General features: G+C 50.5%; 2 protein-coding genes across 3 annotated transcripts in view; one reads left to right on the forward strand and one right to left on the reverse strand.

The window, feature by feature from the left end:
* The first annotated feature begins 16 nt into the window (after positions 1-16).
* On the forward strand, positions 17-10,000 carry SNN (stannin). The gene is made up of 2 exons (XM_033100991.1): positions 17-150; positions 6,992-10,000. The coding sequence occupies exon 2, from the start codon at positions 7,077-7,079 to the stop codon at positions 7,338-7,340; it is 264 nt and encodes an 87-aa protein (XP_032956882.1). The 5' UTR covers positions 17-150; positions 6,992-7,076; the 3' UTR covers positions 7,341-10,000.
* Positions 9,927-20,126, reverse strand: part of TXNDC11 (thioredoxin domain containing 11) — a 63,667-nt gene continuing 53,467 nt past the window's right edge. For both annotated transcript variants that reach the window (XM_033100989.1, XM_033100990.1), the window contains 2 exons: positions 15,256-15,336; positions 9,927-10,685 (listed from right to left, as the gene is read on the reverse strand). In XM_033100989.1, the coding sequence (XP_032956880.1) occupies positions 10,043-10,685; positions 15,256-15,336 (724 nt within the window). In that variant the 3' untranslated portion in view covers positions 9,927-10,042. The remainder of the gene's footprint in view (positions 10,686-15,255; positions 15,337-20,126) is intronic.

The following is a 20,126-nucleotide window of genomic DNA, read 5'->3' on the forward strand; positions in this document are numbered from 1 at the left end:
CCGGGGAGGAGCTGGATATGCCCCTCCCGCCGCAGAGCGGTGGTCTTGCGTCCCGACTGTGCGCGGCAGCCGGACCCGGCTGGAGGGCGGGCGGACCGGGCCCGTGGGGCTGCTGCTGGGCGATCCCGCCGGGCTGCGGGCGGCGCCATGGTGAGCGGGGCCGGGCGGGCTCGGTGCTTGGTTGGGGCGGGGGCTTGCAGGAGGGGAAGGGACAGCCCAGGATAGGGTGGGGACGCGTGCGGGGCGGCTCGGCGGCGGGTGGGGGGAAGGGGGGTCCCCACGCGGGGGAGGGGCAGCCCGGGCGGGGAGGGTCTGTTCCGGGGGGCCACGCCCGCGGGCGGGGGTTCTTTGTCCGCTGCGCGTCGGCGAGATCCGGACAAAGGAGACGGCGGGGGGCGGCGGCCGCTTTGTGGGAAGCGGGTGTCTCCCCCCCTTACTTGCACCCCACCGTCGCCTGCAGTTCCGCGTCCTGGGCCGACCGCCGGGCTCCTCCGGACACTTCTCGGTTTTTAAAAACAACGGTGGAGGCGGGTGTCCTGGCAGTCCTCAGGGTAGTCAGGAGGGCTCCGGGGGGGTAGGGATGGGGTCTGGCGACGTCTGGCGCGCATTTGGCAGGTGGGGAAACCAAGGACGGGCCGCAGCATTTGGTGCCGGGTTCCGTCGGCGGTGACTGCGCGGCGTGGGCATGACTGGGTCTCGTGGTCCCCCGTCTCCCCCACCCCAGTCAGGCAGACTGGAGTTGTCTCTCCAGCTGTCGTTCCCCCTCCAGCTGTCACCCCCTGGGCTAAGCCCCTTCCTCTCTCCAGCCTAGCATAGCTCCTTGGTAGAATAGGGGGACGACAGCGTCGCTTGGCAGGGTTAAATGAGAGGGTGCGTGGAGCGCGCCTGGCGTCTAGCCTGCACGTCGCCCGCGCTCAGCACACGAGAGCTGCTTGGATGCCTGTCATCCCTGTGTCCCTCTTCAGGCCCGTCACCCCTCCTGCCCAGTCACCCAGCCTGCCCTGGGGTGAGGGGGGCAGGCAGACTGGAATGAACCTGTCCCTTGACCCTTTAGACACGGGAGTGAGGAGGTGGGTGTCAAGAATTATCACACTAGCATCCGGGTTGAAATCCGGGATTCTGGATGCAGGCTGGCTGGATTTGAATTTCTGCACAGCTACTTTTGAGCTGTGTGACCTTGGGCAATTGACTTAACTTTTCTGACCCCCAGAGTCTTTATCTGCGAAGTGGGGATAGTAGTAATAACTCGACTCGAGGGTTGTTTGGAGACTGAAAGGAGATGATGTTTGAAGTGTTCAGCTCAGTGACACATAGTCACTGAGTGACTATGCCAACTTTTGTCAGGCGTCTACTATTATTACCAAACTTGTTTGGCCAAGTGGGCTGACCCTGGGGAAGCCTGTCAGAATCACCAGAGGGGGGGGGGGGGCCGCGGGAGACAGGGTCTGACCTTGGGGCAGTCCCCCGGCTCTGCCTGAGCCAGCTTCCTCTTCTGCACAGGGGAACCTAGGGGGTTCTGGTGAGAGTTTCCTCTTCAGGAGGACGGGGTGTAATGGGTGGGGGCAGAGGATGAGATGATAGGTCCGCAGAGCAGGGCACAGCCCTGTAATTGTTAGTCTCCCATGGGCACCCCAGCTGTTCTTGGTCCTGGCTTTTGGAGGGCAGGGGCCTCGTGTGATGCGTCCTTGGGTCCCAGGGCCCGCTGGGGCCTGGCACACAGGAGACGTTCCACCTGCACCCTGGCTGTGCCCAGCAGTGCCCCGGCCTCCCTATCATCCTGTGTTCCTAATCAGAAACTGGGCAGGAAATGTTTCTGGTTTGTGAACTGGGGTCCACTGAAGAGAAAGAGCCTGGTTTGTTGGCACAGCAGATAACTTTATTGAGGGAGAAGCCATGGCTTAACCCCTGGGGGCAGTGCTGGAAGCCCTGGGAGTGGGGTGGCCTCCTGTAAGCAGGGCAGCCCCAGAAGGTGGAGGCTGCAGGGCAGGGGCAGCGAGCTGGTGTCCAGCTGGGCTGGGTGACACTCGTGATATGCCCAGAAGTAAGAAGGCTGCATCATGTCCCTGAGGAAGGGACTATTTGTGACATTGGGCCTGGACCAGACTCTCTACCCTCCTGGAGCCAGGTCCTTGGGGAAAAAGGATCTGAAGGGCTCACTGTCCTCTCTGTGGCATCCAGGAAAGCGTGGTGCCTGATGTCATGCTAACCAGTAGCACAGTGGCCCTTCCATGTTCACATTTCTTGGCACTTGCATCCTCCCCACAGCCTGGTGGCTGAGGTCAGGGCCTCGTTCCCATTTTGCACACTGAGAAACAGACCATGAGGTTTGGCTTGCTTAGCGGGGTCAAAACAGCTCACACTAGCAAGTGGAGTTGGGGTGGTGGGGCAAAGGAGGGGACTTGAATCTACTCTGCTACTGGCTGTGGCCCCACTGGGCCCGGAGTATGGGCAGTGACCTGTAGAGTGGGGTTAAGGCTTCGTTTTGGGGTCCCTTGAAGAAGCAGGTATAACAAACCCCCCACCCCCTTGCATTGGGGAAGACCTAAGCTGTGGGCCTCTGTGGGATAGCAGGATAATAAGAGATGCCTGCCCTCAGCCCCGCTGGTGGCTGAGGCGGGGGCTGTCTTTTTGAACCCACTGGTAAGCAGAGGGGGCAATGGGTAGGGAGCTCGGAGTGGCCTCTGCAGACTGATGAGGCTGGGCTTTACAGCTTGTTTTTCCAGGAGCAGTGGATGAGATCCTGGCTGAGGAAGGCGGGGACCGAGGACCCATGAGGCAGGAGAGTGGAGGCTGGGTGACGGATTGGCCCTGTATGTTTCGGGGGATCCAAATGGCCTTGGGCTTCCAATGCCAGCCTTTGTCCTGACTGAGGGAGCTGGCAAGGAGATGCTACAGAGGTGGGGGGGCAGGGCAGAGTTTGGTCCATCTCCAACCCCCAGAGTGCCCACAGACTGCAGGCCCCTAGCTGTGCTCTGATCCCCAGGCTGGCCTTGGTCCTCTGCACTTGGAAGATCCCTCCCTGTGCTCTGCTGGGCCTTACTTCTGGGGTCCTGCTTTCTAGCTATCCACTCTTGGGCAGTCCAAATGCTCTGTGCCTCAGTTTCCTCATCTGTAAAATGGGGAAAACGGTGAGTAGTAGTAGCTGCAGGGTTGTTGGGAGGATTAAATGATTGTATGGAATAAATGTTAACTCCTCTGATGATTGTTCTGAGGGGCTCAGGTTTCCCAGGTCCCGACCTGAGCATCTACTCCACCCAAGTTGTGGCCATTCCTGTCCCACCTAGGGGCTTTCCTGAATTACGGTGAGGGGTCAGCTGACTTGCAGGAGACACCTGACTCAGAGGGGCACGGGGTGGAGAATAGGGGAGGCCCCGGGAGAGGCGAAGCTAGCAGGCTGGGGTCCAGCCCAGGCCAAAGGGGTGCAGGGAGAACCGGCTGGCTGCCCCATGCTTCAGGGGTCCTCTGGGCTCTGCTTCTCAGAGGTCTCCTCCCCTGCCCAAAGCTCAGCACTTGAGGTGACAGCTGCCCTTCTGTGGGCTCAGGTCTGCCCGGGACCCACCTGCACATGTTGCTCCCACCCCCGCACTCAGGCTACAGCCTGTCCTGAAGCTCCGCAGGCTGCTGGCTTCCTTGACTCTGTTGGGACAGGCATGGGGACCCGTGCACAGGGTCCCAGGTGTGGCTTTGGAGTGAGGGAGCTGGCTCAGGGGTGGGGCCCGCCCACCACAATTCCCATGACAGCAGTGTCTCCTATAACTCATCATTGCGTCCCCAGGCGTGGTGCACTCAGCAGACATTTATTAGCACCTGCTAATAGGATACTAGGACTGGGGATCCCACAGTGGGCAAGACGGTCCGTGCCCTCCTCCTTCTGGCTCAGAGTCCACTGCGGGAAGGAGGAGACAGCAGTCAGGGAAATGCATTCCCTGACCCACGAGGATTTCGGGTAGCAGAGTGTGCCAGCAAATAGATTGAAGTAGTATGAGGTGATTTCAGGTGTGGGATGGAGGGGCATCTGAAGCCAGGGTGGTCTGGGAAAGTCCCCCCAAATAGGAAGGAGCCAGATGTGGGACAGTCAGGGAAGAGTATCCAAGGCAGAAGGAACAGAAAGTCCAGAGGCCTTGGGTGGGAGGGTGGGTGGCGGGTGTGCAGAAGCTCCAGGAAGGCAAGGAGTTTAGATTCTGATGCTGGATAGGATTCGGAGCAGGCGATGACGTGATCAGATTTTCTTAAAGATCGGTTCTCAGGAAATACTTGCTGAGTGAATGAAGGAACAAACAAATGCACTCAGGGGAGGGCCGGGGACCCCAGGCGAGACGTGACTGTGGCCTGGGCACTTGGCTCTGTGCTCAGGGGTGAGAGGCCCAGACTGGCTGTGCCTATTCCTGGCCTGGGGCGGGGGCAGCAGACAGGGTTTTGAGGTCACCAGGCCTCTTAGTCCCTTTGAGCAGGGGCTGCCACTGCCTCAGTTTCCTCATTTGTCCGGGGACTCCTAGGGTCACCCTTCACAGGTCTTGCTGCCATTGTTTGGTTTCCTACTTCCTGCTCCCAAACCACCCGCATTCCCCAAACACACATATACTTCTTCTTCCGAATTAATAGTGACTTGACTTCCTGTCCATGGAGGACAGGCACCCCAGCAGGCGCTGGACACAAGAGTTCGAGTGGAGGTGCGGGGGGAGGGATGAGGCAGGTGGGTGGTTTCCGTAGCAGGTAGAGAAAATGGAGGTTGGCACAGGTTCACCCAGCTGCAGCTGGCAGGCTCTTGGGGGGTCAGGGGTCACCTGAGAGGACAAGCTGAGCAGGGTTGAGGGAGCGGATAGCAGCCCTGATGGTGGCAGGAGAGAAGCCAGGATGACCTGTGCACCTGGGGGCACAGAGGTGTGCAGGGCCGCTGATGGAGCACACAGTCTGATGGAGGCGGTAGGTGCTAACCAGATGGCTGTGCTCCAGAAGCAGGGCTGCAGACTGAGGCTGGTGCCCTGGAGGGAGCGAGCGAGTGTAGTCTGCACAGAGACCGGACTGCAAGTCCCGGAGGCTTCCTGCCTGGGCTGGAGTTACAAGGTCGGGGTTTCTCAGCCCCACACCACTGATCTTGGTTGGGGATGGGAGGTGCTATCCCATACACTGTGGGCTCTTGAGCTGCATCTTGTCGATTTGGTAGCACCCCCACCACTAGTGTGACAACCAAAAATGTCTCCAGACATTGCCAAATGTCTCCTAGGGGGCACAGTTGCCCTGAGCTGAGAACCACTGAACAAGGGAAAGAGGGACCAGCCTGGGCTGCAGTCTTGTAGGTCACTGTAAGGACTCACTCTGGGCCTTTCCGCTGGGTGAGGGGCACTGGCTGCAGTGGGCCCGCATGGCATACCAGGGAGCCCGCTGAGTGAGGGCTGCTGCTTGACCCTGGAATTGGTAAGAAGGGGGCTCCAGCGATGTGATCCCCCTCCTGCCCGGGACCCTCTGTAAACATGGACATAGTGGCAGGTGGATCTCGGGGGTCTGCAGAGTTTTCCCAAGGCCTGATGCCTGGACAGACTCTGGGGCATTGACCTTCAGATAATACTGGCCTGGGGTGAGGGGGAGACTTCCTGCTGTGGATGAGAATCCTTGCTAATTAAGGCTGTTACTGCTCAAGGACGGCAGGTTCCATCCTGTTGGGAGTGAAAACTTGCTCCTTCCAAGGCCGTCTACCTGCCTTGATGTGAGTCTTCTCAAAACAGCGAATTCAGACAGCTCACGCTTACTGAGCGCTGAACTTGTGTCGAAGGTGTCGTGGGCTTTTCCACGCCCTCATAACCACCTGCGTGTTCCTGTTGCGCTCTGCACAGTGAGGCCGGAGACACAGTGCAGTGTCTCAGGACCAGGGGAGCCTCTAGCTTCAGACCCTCCCACCTCAGCCAGCCTGCTGTCATTGGCTTCAGTGAGAGCCTGGGGTTTTTGTATCTTCTGTGCTCCCCAAAGCTGTGCTCCCCTTTGCCCCCCACCAGCCTCATTGACAGGCAAATTCTGAGGCTCAGCAAGGCTGAGGGAGTCGTCTGAGGTTAGGAGGCTAGGAAGTGGTGGTTCAGCATGTACACCCCCTCCCCACCCCCACTCAAACCAGCTCCAGCCAGCGGTGCCCTCAGCTCCTTGCCCCTGCCTGCAGAGTCTTCGTAGATGCTGTTCCCCAGGGCTGGCTCTTCCTGTACATCTTAGCGTCAGCATCGCCTCCCTAAGTGCCTCCTACCCCACCCAGTTCAGCATCGCGGCACCTGGTCCCCTAAGTTCCTGGCATGGCATTCCCGCATTTGTAGTGACAGGCGTTTGGTGTACTGACCCATTTGCGGTCTGGCTCCTGCACCAGATGCTGCGCTCCGGGAGGGCCGGGGCAGTCTGTCCCGAGTGCCTCCATCTTCTGGGACTCTGCTGCCTTGCCTTCCTCGCAGATGCTGTGGTGAACCAGGGCTCTTCCTAGGCAGCTGCAGTTCCCCTGTGGGCAAAGGCTGTCGTCTGCTGCACCCTCTCACAGGCGTTCCGGAAGACTTGGTTGAGTTGCATACATTGCCTCTTTGTGAGAGGAGCTGATGTCACTTCCTGCTGTTGAATCCCTCATCTCTGGCCATCATGAGGCACTGGCTCCTTTCAGTCCGAGCGGTGCTGGGCTTCCAGAACATTCACCTTAAACAGACCCTCTTTTGAGCCTCTGCTGCAGTGGGGTCACAGGCCACGGGTGCCCCTGTCCCCGGCATCTCAGGCTCTATGGCTGCCTGTCTGGTAGCAGAAGCACTGAAGGTGGTGCGTGGAGGCAGGCTCGGTGAGTAGGGGAAGGCTAGTTACACACGAGCAAAGAAACAGCGAAAGCCACCCTGTGTTTTCACCGGGACAGGGATGGGACGGTCAGGCTTTAGAACTGATTAAAAATAGAGACTGGAAGAGCCAGCCAGAGCTTGTGCGCGTCACGGTGCGCTGCCGAGTCCCCAGTGTAGCCTAATGTCACTTTGTCTTTCAGGGCTCTCGTGTCCAGGCTGAGTCCCAGCCTTGCTGAGCCGGCCTCCCCTGGAGCTTCCTGCCACGGAAGCCGCCCAGCACTGACCATGTCCATCATGGACCACAGCCCCACCACCGGTGTGGTCACCGTCATCGTCATCCTCATTGCCATCGCTGCCCTGGGGGCCTTGATCCTGGGCTGCTGGTGCTACCTGCGGCTGCAGCGCATCAGCCAGTCGGAGGACGAGGAGAGCATCGTGGGGGATGGCGAGACCAAGGAGCCCTTCCTGCTGGTGCAGTACTCGGCCAAGGGACCGTGCGTGGAGAGGAAGGCTAAGCTGACCCCCAACGGCCCGGAAGTGCACGGCTGAACGGGTGCAGAGGCTCCTGGGCCTGTGTACAGCCAGCCGAGAGGCGTGGGCAGGGGAACCACAGACATGCTGCCGTTTCAGAGGAGGGGTTGACACTTGCTGGCATGGCCTCGCCGGGATTCGTCATCGCATGCACTGACTCCCAGGGTCCCGGCTGTCCCGAGCCAGGAGTCGGTGGCCCTGGGCATTCCCTCAGTCTCCTGGTGGGGCTGCCCATTGCAGGCAGTGGGCAGGCCTGACCTTGCGGGGGCTCACAGCCCCATAGCGCTTTTGTTACTTGAATGTTTAGCTGAGCCTGTTTTTAATGGAGCTACTACTGTAATGCGTGAACTCACAAACCTGTGAACTGTAAATAGGCCCCAGAAGCACGTGCTTAAGCCTTTTTTGCTGATTTTTAAAAATATCAGATAGCGCACATGGGACTGAGCGTACTGATGATGAGCTGAGCCCAGGCTGTGGGGGGGTCTTAGACATGTAAGGCCCAAGTGGCACTTGGCAGGGGCCTCTAATATATACGTGTGTGTATGTAGAGGATGTGACATGTCAGTTTTAAGTTTCGGGGCTGACCTGTTGGGGTGCTTTGGTGATTTCTGCTTGGTTAACAATGGATAGAAGAACCACGCCCCCCTCTTTCTCTAGGTAGGTTTGGTCTTTAAATACCAGTTCCTGTTGATAGTGGAGTTATTGCAAGGAAGCTACTGCAGCTGCGTGGGAGCCAGTGAAGGACGAGTCAGGGCACGCGTCCCGAGGGCTGCCAGGCGTCCTAGTGGCAGAGCAGTTTCTTGTCCCTTTGGTCTTGAGCATGCTGAGCACTCCCCGTCCCCAACCCACCCAGCATTACTTAGCAGGCTACCTTTATCTGAAACCCAACTGGCCCAGTTAAGGGAAAATTGTGGGTTTTGTTTGTTGTATTTAATATATTCTGCACTGGAGGGGAGGGGTTGGGGACATTGAAGTTCCCCCCACACCTTCCCTTTTCACAAATTAGCTTCCTTTTCATTACCATCCACCTGCTGGGTACTAGATTTCACTTTCTTCACTGGGTCACCTAGGAGAGTCCCCTGACCCACCGTAAGAGTACTGAGTGTGGTGGAAGGCAGGTTATTTCTTGTGTGCATGTGCACACAGAAGCTCCCTGATGGCATGTGCTTAGTGGGTACCTGGGGTGGGGGGAGAATATTTGAGGTTCAGGACTTGGTTTTCAAAAACATGAGTTGGAGGCTCTTGGTGGGGCCAGCGCCCCCAGCCTGCATCTCCAAGGTGTCCCTTGTGTATACTTCAGTGAACTCGCTTAGATTTTTAATCCCACCACTGTAAGCACATTCGAAACTATTATGATTAAACGGACTTGTATCAGCACCCTCGGTAGTGAGCTGGAGGCCAGCCCTGGCTTCACCTCGGACTTGAGTGGCCTCCCAGCACAATGGACAGGGAGCTCCCAGGGGGCCCTCAGCTGTGCCAGCACCTCCACCCCCAACCCCATCAGAGCCCTGGCCTCCTGGTCAGGATGAAAGCGGCTCCTATGGCCTCATTCAAGTCTCCTCTAAAAAGCATGTTGAACTAATCTATTTTCTAGAACACCAACAAGGGAGCTTAGGGAACATTTATTGTAGCAGCATATGCCTACATTGGGGGTCAAACATGAAGTAATGGCTTGGCAGGGAGGGGTAGCTAGTTAAGAAATTTGAACTGAAGACAAGAGGAAATGTCTTTGCCCCTAACTGGGCATGGCCAAGTGTAAGAGTTGGACTGGAGACCAGCAGAGGCCCGGCAGGCCAGGAAGCAGGGACAGAAGCTCCAAAGGTGCCAACCTGAAGATCAGGGAGGTTTGCTTTGTAATGAAGGGTGCGCAAGAAAAATGTGGAAGGTGTGGGGGTGTTTGATCCATTCCCCTCGCATTCCAGAACTTCCAAGCTTTCTACCTCTACTTTCCAGAGCCTGACCTTGAAAATGACCATCCCTTGACCGTCAGACTTGCCCTGAGGTTTTTACCATGCCAGTGAAGTTTTGGGTTTGAATTGAAAAATCACTTTCTCCTTAGTTTCACTCCTGGAAGTTCTCTCTCTCACTCCCAAGCTGCCAGAGACAACATCTCTGCAGCTTGAATGCATCCCATCAGCGTGGTGGCAGTGCCGGGTGAGGGTCGCAGGCACAGTGGGGCACTCATGGGGGCGTCTGAGGAAAGTGCAAGTGCCTGGAGAACTGGTGATCAACTACATAATAGCTCTCACTGTTCTTATTTATCAATAGCTACTTTTTTTTTTAGCATAGACACCAGAGCCACACACTCAACTGGCTTAGTAAGTTATGACCTCTCACTGAATTCTTTCTGAATAGCCCACTGTTGCGTTCAAGTTTTTTGACCAGTCAGTCAAGAAATGGACCTTTCATCCTGCATGTCATCACAGAAGCAACAGTCGGAGAACGGGGAGGGAACTGTGACACTGAGCCACTAACACATGGACTAATTTTTCAGACAAATCTTCAATTGGACTGTGCTACTGTTTCTGTCTCAAAGCTACCAAGTTTGTGCAATAAGTGGGAGGGATGTCATCCCTGTTCAATAAAAGTTGAATGACATTCAAATTGATTTTCTAGACCACTGAGAAAATCTTTATTTACAATAAATTTCAATAAAATTTGCATAAATATATTCCCAATGTACAGTTTTCACCTCTGATTTCTTCACATCAGTCTAAAAGTTAGTCTGTTCTGTTCTCACTTCTCCTTTCGGACACCAGCGGGGAGCTGACATTGGCAGGCGGAGGGGCGCTGCCAGGTAACTGGGGGGCCCCTGAGGGCTCGGGGTGGTCAGAGGGCACCTCCTCCCGGGGAGTGAGGTTTTCAGCTCCGAGCTTGCCCTCTAGCTTCCGCTCCATGGTTGCCAAGAGGACCTTGAGCCATGCATTCTCGGTGAGCAGGTTTTCCGAGGCATCGGCCAGCTCCTGGAGCTTGTGGGCCACCTGTTCCAGCTCCTGGGTCTTCTGCTCATACAGGGCCTGCAGCTGCTCGCTGTGCAGCTGGAGCAGGCGGTGCTGCTGCTCCAGGGTCTGCTGCTGCCGCAGCAGCCGGTGCTCGTCCCTGCGCGCACTGGAGAGCCGGGCTTCCACCTGCACCTGCGCTCGCTGAAGGGTGCTGATTTCCGCCCTCAGCTTCTGGATCTCTCTCTCCAAATGGGAGATGTGCCCCTGCTGTAAGACTGCCTCGCTCTGAAGACACTCTTTGGTAGGAGGGTTAGCCAAGTTCTGGGGGACAGAAGCAGGGTCTGAGTGATGCAAAATGAACCTCAGCAGATTTGGAAGGGTGATGGGAAGGTCTTCGGGGTATTTCACACTTAGGTCCTTTCTGGAGAGAAAGGGAAAGGAGTCAAAGATGAGAGTAATACCAACATGTTTAGTCCAAAACCTGACTGCTACCAAAAGTCAGGCGGTTTATTTCCTACAAGTCATTCCAAAGATTTTTCCTTACTGAAGTCAGCAAGGAAAATGTTATCCGGGCAGAAAATGTTCTGTAAAGCGGAGGATGTCCCGCAAGCTCGTTCTGTAATTAAGGTGGCTTATCTCAAACCTGTATCTGTTCCTGAGGACAAAGAGCTCAGTTTCTATTCACAACCTTCCAAGAAAGACAAGAGCTTCCAAGCCCGAACCTAAACCAGTGATGCAGGGTGCTGGGAGCATGGGCAGAGCAGCCTCGGTGTGCTCTGGGAGCTGACTGGTGTGTCAGGAAGGGCGTCCTGGAGATGGGCTGTCACCCACGTCACTTGTGGCCATCAACAGTGCTTGGTGAAATAGAAAAAACCTGAAACAACCTGGCTTCTTCAGAAACCATTTATTCCACATTACCCAAAGCAGGAGTTCTTAACTGTGGGGTGACTGTACCGCCCAGGGGACATTTGGCAATATCTGGAGACATTTTTAATTGCCATGATGGGAGGTGTTACTGGAGCCTTGACCCCTGACAGAGAGACCGACCCAGGGACTCTGAGGAATTGAGACTGCCTGGCCTCAAGAGCACAGGATAAGGAAGAAGGGTGACAGATGAAGCGTGTTTGCCCCAAAGCTTCACTGCAAGTCCTGATGTAGAACATTCATTTTTAGAATTTGTCATTTAATTGTCTGACAACCAAAATTTCTACATTTCCCTGTGCATACATAAGCCGACTACAATACATCAAAACGAGCAGCTTTATGCATGAGGTGGGCAGACAACTGTTACCATCGCCTTCAAGTATTAACGGAGGTTAAAAGCAGGGCCTCCGGAGGCTGCCTGGGTGGGGCGAGCTCACAGGGCTACTGCTCGCGTCAGGAGCTCCTGGACAAGTGACTTCTGTGTCCCTGCACTGCCTCGTCTGTAAAGGGGTAACAAGAGCATCCTCTCCCTCACAGGACTGCTGTTAAGGATTATATGAGATACCCGGATGCTCAGTGAATGTCAGCTTAAAAAAAAAAATGACATGGTTTCTGAAAAAAACAGCCAGAAACCACTCACTAAAAGTTTGCATGCCCAGGGCCGGCCCGGTGGCTCAGGCGGTTAGAGCTCCATGCTCCTAACTCTGAAGGCTGCCGGTTCGATTCCCACATGGGCCAGTGGGCTCTCAACCACAAGGTTGCCGGTTCAATTCCTCGAGTCCAAGGGATGGTGAGCAGCGCCTCCTGCAACTAAGATTGAACACGGCACCTTGAGCTGAGCTGCCTCCCTGATGGCCCAGTTGGTTGGAGCACGTCCTCTCAACCACAAGGTTGCCAGTTCGACTCCCACAAGGGATGGTGGGCTGCGCCCCCTGCAACTAGCAACGGCACCTGGAGCTGAGCTGCGCCCTCCACAACTAAGACTGAAAGGACAACAACTTGACTTGGAAAAAAAATTCCTGGAAGTACACACTGTTCCCCAATAAAGTCCTGTTCCCCTTCCCCAATAAAATCTTAAAAAAAAGAAAAAAAAAGTTTTTATGCCCTTTCCACACATAAAGCCACTGACCACATACTTAAGAAATGACAAAAGGTGTTCTATTAATGGGTAGTCCTTTGTCTATGAAATAAAAATCACAGGGAAATTAAAATCAGATATGCCCCATTTTATACGTTTATGGAAACTTTCAGGTAAATGGAATAAATTCAAACATTTGGGGGGTAAGTATATAACCACGCCTTCCTTTAAAGCACAGTTTTCTTAAGCTTTCTTCAAGTGGGGCCGCCCAGCGATTTGATCAACAACTAAAATCATCCTGGCCCGTCAAGACAGCGCGGGCAAGAAGCGACAGGCAGAGCTGAGCTGCCGCTAAATTCTGCAGCACAAACCTGGTCTCCTAGGGCACAGAGCAAACACAAATTAGCCCTGGGAAAGAGTTGTCGTTGAGACACCTGTATGTGTATCTGGAGACAGTTGCAGGACAGAAAACGACATTTGTTAAGCATGCCATTTTAGCGTTCCTAGAGCAATCTCCAAGAATCTACCCCATGGGTGTGCTAAAAGGCTTCCAAACTTTTTAGAAGCAGCAAGGACACCAAGTGTCAACAAATGGCTTCCAAAAAAGTAATCACTTTGAAAGTGCAGTCCCACGGTCTGTCTGGCTCTCCTCTCTTAAGTTCACGTTTATTCACCTCTAGCATGTAAAAACGCCAAATATAAAAATGACAAATGGGGTGTGAGGTATCTTCTCCAGAGAAGGGGCTATAATACTGAGGGCGGGGGGGCTGTTTCTGCGAAGAGGTGAGATCCTTCGTTAGGGGACACATTACAGTGAAACCCCCTAGCCCAGGGCTCGGACAAAGCACCTATATTTTGAAATGTCACAGAGAGTGCTGGAAGAAAGAGTGGCTCTAGGACACCCCTGCACAGGAAGGCTGGCACTACCAGGAGCAGGAGGCAGCTGAGGTCCCACGCTGTAGCAGAGGACAAGCTCTTTCATGTGGTTTCCCTTTCATGAATATAAGATGTGCTCACCAAAGACAATTTGCAAAGGATGTAAAAAGCATACAAGAGGCACCTCCAGATCCCGTCATCCTCACTCCTCCAAAAGAATCATCGTCAACATCTTGACACCTTCCGTTCTGCACACATTTTAATCCAGTGCATGCATACATTTATTTGTATTTTATCAGAACACATACACACTTTTATATTCTTTTCACTAAAAATAACACAAACATGCACTATGAAAAAGTTTTTATACATGTTAACAATCGGTCTTTTTCATTTCCTCTTTTGTGAGCTGTCAGCTCATATCCTTTGCTCATTTACTTCTGAGTAAACTGAACTCTCACTTTGGACCAGCTAATGAGGAACTTCACTTCTGATTACCATTTATTTTTAGGAAATAAGAAAAATTCCACTCCGAAGCAGTAAGGCTTTGGTTTTCCAAGCTCTTACCATTAAAATAGAACTGAACAGTCCTTTCATGTTCTATATTTACCTTCTTGACTTTTCAAGGCAAGGAAAATAGTAAGGGGCTGCAGTGACCCAAACGCAGCCTGGGGAACGAGCTCAGCTCCATGCTGACTAATCAGGCAGCTTTGTAATGAAAGGAACTTCAACCCAGACTTAAGCCCCAAACACAAAACTCCCAGCCACCAAGTCTGTGTGTCTCTGTCTCTCAATACGTATTCCCGGATTCGAGTTGCTGAGAACTTCTTCAGGCAAAGGCCACTGCTAGGTATTATGACTTCGATAAGTTTCCAAAGTGTGTTTAGAATTCCAAAATTATGTTTCATTAAATTTCAGCCCAACTTCTGTCTCACACAGATGAAATTGCTAGTGTTATTGCCCACAATTCCGTGACTGTGTGGCTCTTTACATGCTTTTTAGAAAGAAAAAAGGCTCGTCACTACACAATCAGCAGCACAGGGTGAGTCACGCTCTGTTTTTAGTGCGTGATTTGACAAGACCCTGTTACCATAGGAAGTATTCCAGCAAAAATTCTTTGAGATAAAGAGGAAAAAACAAGGAAATGATTCAATATAGATGAAGGAAACACTCTTCTAGAGAAACACGAAAAGTATGGCAGTGGCTGTAATAAACGGTAAAAGTGAGTACAGGAAATTTAAACAGTGCACGTCACATATGTGAGTTAGGGACCTCACTAAAATAATCCGGCAAATGTTTTTCCCGGTGAAGACATTGTCAAAGCCATGTGACTGGGTCCCCGAGGACACATCCTTTTAAAAAACAAAAGGGAATCTGTAAAAAGGGAGAGAATATCTGGCTTATCAGGCTTTAAAAGGCCAAGGGTTAATTTCCCTTTCTACCAAAACATCCGCACCCACATTCACTAACTGCCACGTCGGTCCCCTTTGCTAACATCCCACCCCTCCTCGCTGGGCTTGCGTGGCAGCTGCAGTAATCACTGAACCCGGAGCACCACTCAGACAAATGTGAACAGACCCAGGTGACAACCCTGTGGCAGCCACACACAGAAGCTTGCGCACCTGGGGAAAAGGCTCCTGACCCCCATTTCCTCCTTGCACAAGAGGGACGAGGTGGTTGTGGGCAGGGCTCAATGAGAAACGACGCCCGTGAAAGCTCAGGCAGGCGGGGCCCAACACCCCGTAAGGCTCAGCAGATGCCTACCGCTCTGCCCCTCAGGAATGTGGGGCCCTCTGCTGTCCATCTGGGCATCCACTGGACACTCAAAAGGCCAAGAAAGTGAACGAATTCTGCTGGCCACATCCACGCTCGTGTAAAACACACACTGTGGGAGGGGTAAACTTCTTACCAAAAAACACCACGGCTGACACTGTGACACGAATGCCCTTTTACCTTTCGTCCCTCATGGCACATTTTTTTGAACAATACATTTTATTGAAAATAGTTTAGTAATAACTAATGATTTACATTTTACTTCTCTGAAGTATCCTAAACCCATTTTATTTTCAGCGAAAGAATCCCATCTGCCCAAATACTGAAGATTCAGCATTACCTGTTGCAGGGAAAAAATAAGACAGTAGGAAGACGGTCCACCATGAATTCCCAAGGAAGATCATTCTGAGATACATCAATCCTAGAAAAGGGAAAGAACAGTAAAAGTAAGAGACCAGCCAAGAAACTCTAATCTGTGAGAACCTTCTCCAATAACTGAAGAACCTGGAGCCTTTTCTGTGGCCCTTCTCGGTGACAGCACTACCAGCTCTCAGTTGGCACAGCCCATGCACGAAGCACAGATACTTCCAGGGAAGATGTCTTTCCACGTAACTTACTGAGTGGAAATGAAATGTCTTGAAAGTAAAATGAACTTCCCCCAAAATGCTTCGGTGACACCTCAGGAGTAGTCTACCTGATGAGAGAAGCTGAGCAAGTACTTTAATCCTTGAATTAGCTCTGGAAAACACAAATCATTACACAAAATACATCAAGCCTCTCTGATGATGTAGGAAAACTGGGAAAGAAATACTATATTTTATATTTTGTAAATCTGGATGGAGGCCAAAAAAACTGTATTTTTAAAGCAGATTTAAAATTAATTTTCTAGTACAGAAAACGATATCTGGACTAAATTACCCATCCAACTTAACTGTGTTTCAGTATGATTAAATTAGGTGCCAGCTCCTCCTACAGCTGGCACTGAGCTGGGCATGCAGCAAGTCTCCCTATCCCCAGGGGCTTCTCAGACTAAGCTAAAACAACGTTCTATTAGGAGGGAACCAGCAGAGGGCCGCTCAGCTCTATTCACAAATAGTGCACACAAATGATGGACATGTTTTGACTCATTAACTTGACTGTAGTTTTCAGAAAGTATGGGGGGTGTGGGGAGGAGACCAGTGCCATGCATTTGTCCAAAAGGATGAAATTCATTTAAAAAAAAAAAACGACAACCAAATCATAATGGTTTTCAACAGCTTTACTAACTAAACGGCACTCCTGCCTACCTAAAACATTAGAGTTCCAGTTTTCAAACAAGTGGTGTTGAAACATTTTATTCTATAATCAAATGCTTTTTTCTCCTGATTTTTACTTCAAAAAAGACCAAACTGTAAAATTAAAAAGAAAAACATTTGTGGCGAGGATGGATCAAAATGGCGGCGTGAGGTGAGCCTCTGTAAATCTCCCCTAGAATTTACAACTAATCAAACAACTATAACTCCACAAAGGACTCCCTGCACAGCAAACAGGCAAGACGAGGACCACTACTGAATTCACCTAAAGGTGGGCGAATCGCGAGCGGGGGAGGAGAGAAGGAAGAAGTGTGGAGACGGAGCTGCGTGGGCGCAGGACGCAGACCTAGCACAGTGCTCCAAGCTCGCTGCATCCCGGAACTACTGCAGCTGCGAGAGAGGAAAGAACTCGAACTGCTAGGACTCTGCTTATGGCCCATAGGGCTGAGGGGACATAACACGGCTGAACCCAACGTTCACAGCAGAGACCTCGGAGAAAAGACTGAGGGAAGAAGGCTGAAAACAGTGGTTTAAGCCCTCACTGCTGCAGAGAACGGAAGCCTTAGGCACTGAGACTATCCGCCCCCTCCTCACCCTCCCAGATCTCACCCCGCCCCCACCTGCCTGGTGCTAGAAGCGGAACAGTAGCAGTGCCAGATCAAAGGAACAGAATATTTGCAGCTCTGAGAACTGTGGTCCCCAGACACAGATTCGCAGCCCAACTAGTTCCGGCAAATGGGAGGGAGCTGTGGAAGCAGGACCAGCAGTGGTGGTGGTCGCTGCCATTGCTCTGGGCCCTCTCACAACTCACCCTGCCCCTGTCCCCACCTATTTGGACGGATCCCTGCAGGAGTAAACAGAACTGCAGAAACACACGGGCTTTGAATCTGGTGCAGGAAGAGCTTTGGAACTTCAAAAGCTCTCCGCATACCCACACGGACACTGCGCCCTGCGACCCAAGCGAACTATTAACAGAGGAGAAGCCCGTCTCCCAGGGAATCCCCCCACTGTGTGAGAAGCTGGAATAGTGCAGAGAAAACATAGCACTACTGTGTGAGAGAGAAAAAAAGGCTGCAGTCAGAGAGAAAATAAAACACTCTACCAACATGTACTGGAAAACAAAAGAAAGACCTCTTCCTATCAACCTGTTGCAGAAGCCACTCCTGTAGATGTCTAGGAAGAGAAATAATAAATCCGTAATTGCCATGAATAACCAAGGCAACAAGACAGCTCAGAAAGAAAGTGAAAAGACTCCAGAAAAGGAAATTAAAAATATGGAAATATGTGACTTAAATGACAGAGAATTCAAGATTGCAGTTCTGAAAAAACTCAACGAGATGCAAGAAAACACAGAAAGGCAGTTTAATGAACTCAGAAACTCAATCAAAGAACAACATGAGCATTTTACGAAAGAAACTGAAATTTTAAAAAAGAACCAAATAGAATTTCTGGAGATTAAGAACTCAATAGAAGAAATTAAGAATGAAATAGCCAGCTTAGGTAGTAGAGCTGACCAGATGGAAGAAAGAATCAGTGACATCGAAGATAGAAACCTGGAAATTACATGGATGGAAGAAGAAAGAGACTTGAGACTTAAAAGAAATGAAAGAACTCTACAAGAACTTTCTGACTCCATCAGAAAGAGCAATATGAGAATAATGGGCATACCAGAAGGAGAAGAAAGAGAGAAGGGAACAGAGAGTATATTCAAACAAATTGTTAATGAGAACTTCCCAAACTTGTGGACAGAACTGGATCCTCGAATAATCCAAGAAGCAAATAGAACACCTAATTACCTCAATCCCAACAGGCCTTCTCCAAGGCACATTGTATTGAAGCTGTCTAAAATCAACGACAAAGAAAGAATCCTCCAGGCAGCCAGGGAAAAGAAGACTGTAACCTACAAAGGAAAGCCCATTAGATTATCATCAGATTTTTCAGCAGAAACTCTACAAGCCAGGAGGGAGTGGAACCAAATATTCAAACTATTGAAAGAGAGAGATTATGAGCCAAGAATAATATATCCAGCAAAGATATCCTTTAGATATGAAGGAGGAATAAAGACCTTTCCAGACACACAGAAGCTGAGGGAATTTTCTAATACACGACCTGCACTACAAGAAATACTAAAGGAGGCTATTCGACCACCATCAACAGGGACGATTTGTGCAACCAAAACATAAAAAGGGGGAGAGTAAAGGCCTGAACTGGAATATGGGAATGGAGAAAGTAAGTGTGCTGAAGAAAATGGAATACTCTAAATATCAAACTTTATTTTACATAAACTTAAGGGTAACCACTCAAAAAAAACCCAGAACTGAAATACATACTGTAATAAAAGAAGAAACAGAGGGAAACATCATAGAATACCACTACACAGAAATAACAGACATAACAAAAAGGCAAAGAAACAATGGAGACACAGCCTTACCAGAAAACTAAAGACAGAATGAGAAGAAATCCTCACATATCAATAATCACCCTAAATGTAAATGGACTGAACTCACCAATAAAAAGGCACAGAGTAGCAGATTGGATCAAAAAACTAAACCCAACCATATGTTGTCTCCAAGAGACATATCTCAGCTACAAGGACAAGCATAGACTCAAAGTGAAAGGGTGGAAATTGACACTCCAAGCAAATGGTGTCCAGAGAAAATCAGGTGTATCCATACTGATACCAGATGAAACAGACTTCAGGGTGAAAAAGATAACAAGAGAGAAAGATGGACATTTCATAATGGTAAAGGGGACTATACAAGAAGACATAACAGTCATCAATATTTATGCCCCCAATCAGGGAGCACCGAAATATACCCAGCAACTACTAACAGAACTAAAGGGAGAAACCAACCAAAACACAATTATACTAGGGGACTTAAATACATCATTGACAGCTATGGATAGATCATCCAAACAGAAAATAAATAACGAAATAACAGCCCTAAATGATACATTGGATGAAATGGACATAATTGACATATGAGCACTTCATCCTAAAAAATCAGATTATACATTTTTTTTCTAGTGTACATGGAACATTCTCAAGGATAGACTATATCTTGGTACATAAAATCAGCCTCAGCAAATTTAAGAAGATTGAAATCATACCAAGCATATTCTCTGCTCACAAGGCTTTGAAATTGGATATCAACTGGAAAAAACACAAATACATGGAGATTAAACAACATACTTTTAAAGAATGACCGGGTCAAAGAAGAAATTAGAGGAGAGATCAAAAGATACATAGAAACAAATGACAATGAAAATACATCCTACCAAAATTTTTGGGATGCAGCGAAAGCAGTTTTAAGAGGAAAATTTATATCATTACAGGCCTATCTCAAGAAACAAGAAAAATCCCAAATAAATAACCTCATGTTACACCTTAAAGAACTAGAAAAAGAAGAACAAATGAAACCCAATGTCAGCAGAAGAAAGGAAATAACAAAGATCATAGCAGAACTAAATGAAATAGAGAACAAAAAGACAACAAAAAAAATTCATGTGACAAAGAGCTGGTTCTTTGAAAAGATTAACAAAATTGACAAACCCTTGGCTAGACTCACTAAGATAAAAAGAGAGAAGACACTAATTAACAAAATCAGAAATGAAAAAGGGGAAGTTATCACGGACACCACAGAAATACAAAGGATCATCCAAGAATACTATGAAGGACTATATGCCACCAAATTCAATAACCTAGAAGAAATGGACACGTTCTTAGAAACATATAGCATTCCTAGGCTGAACCATGAAGAACTGGAAAATCTAAACAGACCGATCACCAGTAACGAAATTGAATCAGTCATCCAAAACCTTCCCAAAAGCCAAAGTCCGGGACCAGATGGCTTCACTAGTGAATTCTACCTTCAAAGAGAATCTAATACCAATCCTGCTCAAACTCTTCCAAAAAATT

This window comes from Rhinolophus ferrumequinum (genome assembly GCF_004115265.2).
Source record: "Rhinolophus ferrumequinum isolate MPI-CBG mRhiFer1 chromosome 15 unlocalized genomic scaffold, mRhiFer1_v1.p scaffold_54_arrow_ctg1_1, whole genome shotgun sequence".
Taxonomy (NCBI): domain Eukaryota; kingdom Metazoa; phylum Chordata; class Mammalia; order Chiroptera; family Rhinolophidae; genus Rhinolophus; species Rhinolophus ferrumequinum.

Coding starts and splice junctions, on each gene's coding strand:
- SNN (XM_033100991.1), top strand. CDS start 7,077: ATGTCCATCATGGACCACAGCCCCACCACCGGTGTGGTCACCGTCATC.